Genomic DNA, 10,687 nt, shown 5'->3' on the forward strand with positions numbered 1-10,687 from the left:
AGGTCTCTGTGAAATATGATACCCTGGACTATATTTAAGCTCTTCTGGGGCATGACGGTTACAGAAACATCCCCCCGCTTGTCACAAGTGAGTAACTCCCGTGACTGGGCAGAGGATGCTGTTTTGATCAAGACTGACCCAGATCTCATTTTAGACAAACCCTCCACCTCACCGAACTTGTCCTCTAAATGCTCAACAAAAAACTGAGGTTTCATCGTCATGAAAGATTCCCCATCAGCTCTCGAACATACAAGGTACTGGGGCGCGTAAGATCCGCTGCCATCCTTAGCCTGACGTTCCTCCCATGGTGTGGCCAGGAAGGGGAACGATTTGGGGTCATACTTCTGTGCGCTGAATTGACCTCGTGATTGCTTAGAGACTGCTCGTGTTTCACCACCAGCAAGAGATGATGTACTACACTTCATCGTGTGTCATCCGTCCTGATGCCACCCACTCCGACCAGGGGCCCTCCCCACAGGCGTCACCCAGCCTCAGCAAAGGCCACCTGGCAGGATGGCCATTGTCGGGAGTCCCGATGCCCCAGGTGGCTGGACATCTGCCCCTTGGGAAGTAATGGCACAGGCATCAGCAGAGTGATCCCTGTGTGGTCAGGGGGCTACAACCACCAGGGTACATGGCGGCTCCACCACAACGGACTGGCTACCGCGCTGGATATCAGGTGCAAAGAAGTCCATGGTCATCATCGAAGCAGAAATCAACACTCATAGTGCATGGCGGAAAACACACCCAGGAAAGTGTCCTCGCCCAAGAGATGGAGAATGGGCAGGACTGCAATGCGATGACGAGAAAGTGGGCTAAAGATCTCAATGCACGATGAACATGATGCACCTTGTAAGGTGCCCTTCCCAAATTGGCTCGCTCTTCAGGAAAATTCTGAAGAATGGAGGCCTAACTCTACAGAGGACCATCACATAAAGGTTGAAATGTGTGAAAGTCCTTTTACTCGTCTCGTACAACAGGCAGGAATATCTCGGGCCTATTCTAACCTCCGGACCTTCAGGGGGGGAAGAGGGTCATAATGTGTAATAGGCAGACATCTATCCAGAGAACCACACAGGAATTCCAAACTGTATCAAGATCCACTGCAAGCAAGTACTATGACATTTAGGCGGGAGGTGAGAAAAGTTGGATTTCATGGTCGAGCGGCTGCTCATAAGCCACACATCACACCAGTAAATGCCAAACCACGCTTCGAAAGGTGTAAGGAGCATAAACATTAGATGACTGAACAGTGAAAAACATGTGGAGTGACGAATCATGGTACACAATGTGGCAATCTGATGGCAGGGTGTGAGTATGGTGAATGCCCAGTGAACGTTATCTGCCAGTGTATGTAGCGCCAACAGTGAAATTCGGAGGTGGTGGTGTTAAGGTGTGGTCATTTTTTTTTCATGGAGGGGGCTTACACCCCTTGTTGTTTTGTATGGCACTATCACAGCACAGGCTTACATTGATGTTTTAAGGAGCTTCTTGCTTCCCACTGTTGAAGAGCAATTCGGGGATGGTGATTGCATTTTTTAACATGACTGAGCACCTGTTCATAATGCACGGCCTGTTGCAGAGTGGTTACATGCCAATAACATCCCCGTAATGGACTGGCCAGCACGGAGTCCTGACCTGAATCCTATAGGGCACCTTTGGGATGTTTTACAATGCTGACTTCGTGCCAGGCCTCACTGACCGTCATCGATACCTCTCCTCAGTGCAGCTCTCCGGGAAGAATGGGTTGCCATTTCCCAAGAAACCTTCCAGCACCTGATTGAACATATGTATGCAGGAGTGGAAGCTGTCATCAAGCCTAAGGGTGGGCCAACAAAATATTGAATTCCAGCATTACCAATGGAGGGCACCACGAACTTTTAAGTCATTTTCAGCCAGGTGTCCAGATACTTTTGATCATATAGTGTATCTACATCTACAGCTACACTCTACAAACCACTGTGAAGTGCTTAGCATGGAGTACATTCCATTGTACCAGTTATGATGGCTTTTTCACATTCTATTCACATACAGAGCACAGGAAGAATGAGTATTTAAATGCCTCCATGCACAGTATAATTAATCTAATCTTGTCCTCACAATCCCTATATGAGCGATACGGAGGGCATTGTAGTATATTCCTAGAATAATAATTTGATGGCAAAAACACTTCACACTAATTACAGTTTGCACAAAAAAATTTACGGGGTCATTTTTCCTGCATTCTACAAACTAACAGAATGTGAAGAAATATTAAAACATAATGCAATAATAATGATGTTACGTTCTGCCATCCACTTGACATTGATTTCGAGAGTACAAAACAATATACATTAAATTATTTTTTACATATTTTAATACTAACTTAACACAAAACTTTATGATTAACAACATTTAGTTTTCCCACAAGGAAAGGACCCGAATAAATTTTTGAGCAAATAAATATGATAAATGTATAAGTGTATATTCTAGCATAACTCTGCAGTTTCTGGAGCAACTAACTAACTATGCCACCTGATTATAACTGGCTCCAATCTCTATTGCAAATGGGGGTTTGAGTATGAATGATTTCTGGGAACATAAAGACAAGGTCAAATGCATCTAAAAGTTTCCACTGCATTCAACAAGTTTCTATGTAATTAAAATTACACTTAAATGGCACTGGGACTACCATCCATCAGTATAGTAACCCAAAAAAATCGTACATTCAACACTAATAGCATCTGTTTCCAATTGTTGTCACAAGCCACCCCTTTCACACTCAGACCCCAGCTCCTAAGCCTGATTATGAAATGTAATGAGATCTATCACCAACCATGCTAGTGAGATCAAAAAATATGGAATTGGCATGTCACCCCCTCAAAACTTCCACCTCACCCTTGCATACATGGACTTTTTTTCCTTTCTTTTCCCCAGTTAATAACACATATGAGGATCAATGTGATTAAATATTGATAAGGAGTTAACACACTTTTATAGACAGCTGTATGTGTACTATTCTAGGGCAACGTTTCACCCAAGAAGTGATATGACACTAAGCAGAAATTTTGAATACAGATGGCACGCTACACATATTATCAGACAATTCTTTAGCTTCCTAGGCATACTGATATCTGTCTGACAACTAATTTACACCTTTATTAAGAGTGTCGTCAAGAACAATTTACACTTCAGAAACATATGTTACACCCTCGTATTTAATATCAGGAGGAAAAGTTAACCATACTATTCATTACTATACTAACATTGATAAGGAAGAAGGGAAATAAGCTACTATAAAGATCTTTGGCCATTTACTCACTAATCAGAGGCATAACATAATAAAAATTTAGGAACTACAATCTGTCTAGTTGGGAAGAGAAATACAGAGTCATGGTTTTTTAGGTGGTGCTGGGAGGGGCACATCCAACATTACAACAACAAGGTATTATATGTTAATTTTTGGGGCACTGAATAAATTTCTCTCATCACACAATGACTTCCTCCAACGTCTTTGGTAAGCTGTGACTGTCAAAACAAATACTGTAATGGTATTTAAACTTAACAATGAAAGACAGAGAGGGACAGAACAATAGAGGAAAAAACGACAACAACAGAATTTTTCTGTCCATGTTCTGTATATGACCCAATAAACTAGATATAGAATAAAAAACAAAAATTACAGTTGACTAAAATAATTACTTCAACTAAATAAATAAAAGAACTTTTTCTTTCTATGATAAAATGAATAGCAGTTGCACTAAATTAATGCAGTACAACACGGAATAGTGAAAGCACTGCAGGAAATATTGATGAACTGTGATACATAAATCCTGTCTTTTTCTGTAAATTTCAAACCACAGTGTTTTCTTTTCGAATTTTACACTAATGAACTGTTACAGGCTTAGAGTATATAATGTAATTTTGACTGTAACAGTAAAATTTGGGGGCAAGGCAATATGCACTGCACAGAACCTACTGCTCAAGATTGTTTTGTATTCACATTGACAGCAACATGAACTGAAAACCAGGTATTATATCAGACAATATTTCTTGCTTCAATTCAGCAATTTATTCTTTACATTTGCTCTAGTATTCTAACGACAGCCTCAAAATGGTTTAGTTTCTTTTGATGTTATGGTAATGAGCAACCAAGAATAATTTGAAAACAGCTTTCAAGAATATAATACTAGGAACAAGAATTATCTTCAACATCCATGATGATCCTTGCAATGGCACAAACACGAGCAAAATTATGCATTTGTATGCAACCAAAATACAAGTAAATTAAAGCAGGTGATGGACAGGAACCTAACCTTAAAAATAAACTGGCATTACATTTACTCATGGACAACTTTTAATCGAGAGTGTAATTTGGTAACCCACTATAAACATAGATTAATAGTAAAGTAACCGGGCACTAAAATCACTGAAGTGAATAGTCATCGTGTAGTGGTCTATGAAAATATTCTATTTTCATGTACTAGCTGGCACTTCCATACGCTGGAAAGACTCCATGCACATAATCCATGAAAGATAGAAAAAAAAACAAGTACCATTCAATGTTCGAAAAATATTTTTCGTTGGTCCCAAGCATCCAGAATCAGTTATGACATGATTTGTCAAATAGACAGTTCAAAAAAGTTAGCAAAAATATCTGTTTGCCAGTCGTCGGGTTTTCAGTAACAGAAATTGATAAAATTCTATCTAGTTTACATTTACGAATAAAATGTTTCAAACTTACTTTAGAAAAGGAGAATCAAGATTTTCACAAGCCTTGTAGAAAGCTTCTGATCGAAGACCATCAGCGACAAAAAGAACCAGCCTTTTTGCTGGAGCGTAGCGTGTAGTAGCATTTGGTTCAATTCCTCTCACTATAGTCGACTTAAAATAAATGTCAAAAATTGACGCAAGAAACACAACGTGAACAAGTAAAGCTTGAAGTATTACGTTCATCGTTTTGGAAATCACTCAATAACACTACTTGATTTATTGCAAAGCAGATATCTAACCACAGTACTGAACACTCTGCATTCATGTCTCAAATGGTGACCATGACAATCCACACCACAACCAGTATTTATTTACACTGCACACCAAAGCAACACGCCTTTAAACATTATCACAACAATCCATAGACATTACATGTTAAAGCATCCAGCCGTCCTACGATGTTAGAAGCTTTGAACAAAGGAGGGCCGCCAACAAAACGCCAGCCATTTATATTATAGCATAGCATCCATAGAAGATCTGAATATTAGTTATTGATATTTTAAAAAATATACAGTTTGAAATAAATGTTACTGGTGCTTATTTAAATGTACTAGCCAGACGTGTAATTGCACTAGATGTACCAGATGTACCACTATATTTTGTGTCTTTATGACTTTGCATTGGCTGCTCTGTACAGAACAAATGAATAAACGTTTTTGAGGACTTTTTGAATATAGGTATAAATCGCTAAGGATTTGCGATTTGTTGAGAAGACGACACGGGAGCTCTGTGGTTCTTTTCTGTGAAATATTTCTTTAGCAGCAAAATCGGGAAGATGCTATGCGGTAAGTCACCATTTTAATTTTGTCAATAGTACTGTAGTTAGTGGTATGAATTGCAACAAACGCCTGTACGTTTCCGAGTTGCCTTGCACAAACGACGAAAGACTCTCCGTTGATATAAGACACATATTCATAGGTATATAATTTTGGAAATTTCAATTTGCTTTTCTTTTATTGTGCTTACAAACTGTGATACTTTGTAAAGAGCATCCATGATAACGCCCGTATTGTCCAACTGCATATTCTGCTCTAACGTTTTCGTCTGTTGCAATGAGAAAAACATCAATATAACTGTTGAGATCTTCAAAATTCCCACATAATTTAGCAGTCGTAACGCTATTCAGAAAAAATCTGGGTAGACACAAAAGGAAATATGGCGGCCTGCGTCCAAATTTTTCAAAACGGCTTCCCCGTGGGATAAATAACTTCAGTATTCAAGCAGTGAAACAGACGGCTCGGCTCTGCGACAAAATAGATCCAACCCTGAACTTTGAGGTGTAGATCGAGAAAACTGCCCTTTTTATACATGTACGGTCATTTATTTTTAATTGGTTTCAGGCAGGCCCTATTTCATCAGACACAAAAAACTGCGTTTTGTCCACCTGAAACTACGCGAATATTTCAATTTTCAAGTTCCAATAAAAGCATAAGAAAGTAAAGTACTGTGAACAGATGTAAAGAGGAACGGCTTATTTTTCTTAATTATTACGACTGCCTCCTTGTAAGAGGAGTATTACTATCCAATCTGTTTCTTTGCTGTTAGGGTGTGGATATGATGTCATCGGCGCCATATTGTTGCTCCGAATCGGAAGTATATCACTTGTTTGGAATATCACGACTATATACTTACGTAACATATTTTGCTACCCTACTTTTTTTGTATAAAGTGCAGGTTTTGTCAGGCTGGTCGTGCAGCAGACGGTGTTTTCATGTCTCCGATTACCATTCGGTATGGAAATGTGTAAACATGGCGTGTCTAACATCATCATAAAATGTACCTGTGGGCGAAGTTGACTAAGTTAAAATGCATAGCTACACTGTTCTTGGTGTCTCTACGAATAATTTATGTCGAGTCTGTTCACCAGTTTTGAATTAGTAGAGGTCGGAGTAGGGGCTGTTAATGCCTTATGTCAGATCTTTTTCAGTCTCAACGAACAAACATTACTTTGTTTAACAGCTTTCGGTGATTGCTACACTATGGTAAGTATTGGTGGGAACGCTATGTCGCTACTGCTTGTACTCTGTGGCAATGCGTCAGTTCACATAGCCTACGCCCTACAGGAACTTACGTTTAAGTAACCAGATAGATCAATTAAATGCGAGAAAAGAGCCCAAGTCTTTACAGCAGATATTTCTGGCTCACATGGACTTGCGATCATTGTGTTATTCATAGTTTCCTTTCGCTGTCCTGTGTTCGGGTTGCACAAATCACATAGACTCATCGAGTAAGCGTAGGGTCATTCCACTGTTGCAGGTGTGACATTTTGTCACATTTTTCACGCGTAAAGTTATATTTATTTGTACTTCAGGTGTCAGAGTAAGGCTAACTTTAATTTAGTGAATAGAATAGCGTGTTATTAAGTTCCTGTAAAAATTCCAGTCACCAGTAATGACAAATTCAGCTTGTAAATATGTAGCATTTAATAATGTGAAGCGATTCGTGAAGATAAGGAAATTCTCTCGTTAGGTCTTGAAAAAGCAGCTTAACCATTGCCCAAACCGAATATTTATTGTGGGACAAGTCATCGCTAACAATGGCATAGCTAGGTACGGTGCCATCCAGGCCACAGCTGTAAATATAGTTGTCTGCTGTTGGTGCCAGTGAGCACTCTGGATTTCATCCTGACAAACAGAAGTATAATTTTCAACATAGTCAACCTGCAAAACCAAATCGTGATTACTGAAATTTACTTTTGCATCCTCAAAGTACTTTGATTGCTTCTTCTTAACATAACAGTGCAGTTTGAATCCCAGAAGCTGTTTTCCTGTTTCTTTAATGGCATTCAAAACTGTCCCAACTGTTTGTATACGCCGAGGGCGACCTTCAACATCTTTCCATTGAGTCCATTCAAGCTCTTTGTTCAGTATTTCTTCATCAACAAGGCTCTTCGCATTTAAAGTGTTAACTTTTTGCAGGCACTGGACATACACTTACAATTTTCTGTGTCACAAACAAGAATGCTAACTAAATCTTGAGCTCTACTTGGAAATGTATTGGTTTCTCTTGCAACGCTTTCAACCAAATACTGTATGTTTGCATGGTATCGACAAATACACATATTATATGGCATAAATGATACAGGGTATACAAAAGGTGGACGAAGAGAGAAGAATTTTGATTTTTTTATCTGACACTCTGGATATTCAAGAATAAGTTTTTCATATGCTTCAGATATTGTCATCATCATATAGCACTTCTGTTTCTGTTCTCGTTCTCCTGTTTCAGGGTTCTTGACACTAACCACATCATTTCTTCCTGGTTCTTTTCGGCTTATGTCGGACTCCCTTTCTTTGTACATATCTTTTTTTAAGTTTATTTGCAACTTCAGGCAGCTCATCGTTAAACAGCTTTGCCACTACATCCTTTCGTTTCCTTGGGCTGCATGGTAAGCTTTTCCTCACCTTGTTTACCGCCTTCTCAAGTGATCTTTTGGAACTATATGATTTAGAGGGCGACAAAATACAAGATGAAGTGGGAGTTTGAGCAGAAATTTTATTCTTTTCTCGATGCCTTCTTTGTCTTTCCTTACCTTGCATACGTTTAAGTTTCTTTTGATCGTCCTGCAAGCCAGCTTTATTTTTTTCTCTCCGTAACTTATATCTTTTGCGTTCCTTTTCTAACATTGACTGATACTGAACTGGAGATTGCTTCAGTTTCTCCCTAAACTTGCGGCACCTTTCAGTGGATGACATGCTCGTCCTATAATAAGTTACAAGAATAATACTTTCAGCTGGTTGATAATAATAACAATCACAAGAATAATATCAACAATAACAATAACTGTGTCTGTTGTTACAGTAAAATTTCCTTGTTACAAAGTTCTGGTATCATGGTAACAGCTCTTAACACTTTGGCGTGTCACACCCGAAACGCGTTTCTTGACATGATAGAGTGTTCCTACAAAAAAATATTATAATTCAAAGTTGTAGCCAATGTAACTAACCTCACTTTTACAAACTTCCAACTTTACATAACATGAAACTAAACTGATAAACAAATAAATGTCTATTTCTGTGTTGCGGGTGTGGCAGAAATTCCGTATTTTTTTAAAAAATGATTCAGAGCTTATTTACCTGTATTATAAATGTAAAACCACAGTTACAGCTTCACAATTATCCAGATAGTATATGCACAACACATGGGCATTCAACTTCGAAGACACTAGTCTGTAGGGCTGCCAACATTTCACATTAAATTCTACAATTTTTTTCCCTGACACCAAGAGTAAGTTTGTAACTGTTTTACACCTTTCAGGCCAGGATATAATGAAAACTGGGATTAATTTCTGCTTCCTTGACCTTTTGGCTACAGAAAGATATGCCACACTTTAAGATCTTTTAAACTTTATTTTTTATTATGAAGGGTCCTTTCACATGGAATGACCCTGTAGTGGCTACACATCGCTACTGATTGTCATTGTTTTACAATCAGTGTCATATCGAAACTTCCTTCCTCCTCTTCCTGTACCACCCTCACATCCCCTCTGAAACTAGCTACCCAAAAGTGCACACTTAGTATCTTAGGAATAAAATCTAATTTGTAAGATTATTTTGTTCCATTTATGCTGATTTTATTACCTCTTTTATGTTTACTGGTGATTTCAGTTGTTGCCCAGTAATTGTAGTTCGCCTCGAAGATATCAGATTTTGTGTTATAAACGAAAGGGCTGCGTCCAAATTAGTTTGCTGCAGGTCTAGTTGCATATGTGCGCTGCAATACATTGTAAGAAACACTCGTCTGAAAATTTGAGATATATATGTGTCATGGAGTAATTTTATGAACAGTGGCAGCAACAAATTCTCACAGCTTTGATAATGTCATAATTTACGCAATATAAAATCGTATTGTGTATTCACGTTTATCGGTATTTCACATAGTACTACAACTATGAAAGCTCTGCAGACTATAGCTGTGTGAGCATGTAAATGAGGGGAATATTGTCGCTTCTGTCCTTTCCGCCTGCATTCAGTAAACGCCTTCCAGTTGTTTTCTTTTTTGAGGGGGGAGGGAGGGTCTTTCCTCTATTGTTCCATGCTACTTGTTAACATTCACATTTAATGAGCCTAAACTCCCGATACATTAGTTAACACTCCTCTCCTCTCAAGAAAAGAAGACAAAAAAATCTGCCCCTCACATATGCACAACTGTTCTCAGCATCACAATTCCCCTCCAAAATTTCGAAGTTGGTTTGCAATGCCTGTCAGAAATGGGACAGAACCCACAAAACTTTTATTAGAACCTACAGGAAAGGAAATACAAATTAGTAAATGACGCCAGCTTGGACTACAATAAACACACTACGATCTGTTGTCTCTTCGTTTAGTCACCAACATATGTATAAGATGTACAACAGGTGCATAAAATGTATATAACTAAAATTCTGAGTGCCTACAAATTATGGTACCACTCAGATTCATGAAGCTGAACATTTTCCTGAGAATCGAGGTTCAATATTACGTACGGCCTCACCCAATTACGTGAACTTTATAATTAATGTCACTGACTATTTTCTAGTGGAACATAAACTCGATCCTGGCACGGATACGCCATATTTGTGCAAAACCTCGTGATGATGAATTTTTCCTTAACCCTCCACAATTACTGACAGGCAGGCCACATCATTAAGAACTAACCTCTAAATACTTGTGCACAAAGTTAAATCGAAAACAAGAAAATTACGACCCTAGGCATAGCTCTCAAACAGAGGAATTTGCAGTATCTCATTCTGGTGGTGATTTTAAGTTGATTGCTAATATCTTCCGGAAAGTAAATTAGACGCCTATAACTTAATGAATGTGAAAGTGTCGAATAGAAGCAATGATTAAACTCAGTATTTACGTTTATTCATTAACAAATTTGTAAACTCAATATATTAATGCACAATCAAAACCTGTGGTAAAAAGCTCTATCGAAATTTATATAACGATTATAC

The 10,687-nt window shown here is 38.5% G+C and overlaps 1 protein-coding gene across 1 annotated transcript in view; it reads right to left on the bottom strand.

Moving 5' to 3' along the window:
• LOC124615630 (GPI ethanolamine phosphate transferase 1) overlaps positions 1 to 5,135 on the bottom strand; it is a 264,269-nt gene extending 259,134 nt beyond the window's left edge. Inside the window, exon 1 of the mRNA XM_047143638.1 lies at positions 4,724 to 5,135. Coding sequence (XP_046999594.1) covers positions 4,724 to 4,935 — 212 coding nt within the window. The 5' untranslated portion in view covers positions 4,936 to 5,135. The remainder of the gene's footprint in view (positions 1 to 4,723) is intronic.
• Between the last annotated feature and the right edge of the window lie 5,552 nt (positions 5,136 to 10,687).

This window comes from Schistocerca americana, chromosome 5 (genome assembly GCF_021461395.2).
Source record: "Schistocerca americana isolate TAMUIC-IGC-003095 chromosome 5, iqSchAmer2.1, whole genome shotgun sequence".
In the NCBI taxonomy this organism is placed as follows: Eukaryota; Metazoa; Arthropoda; class Insecta; order Orthoptera; family Acrididae; genus Schistocerca; species Schistocerca americana.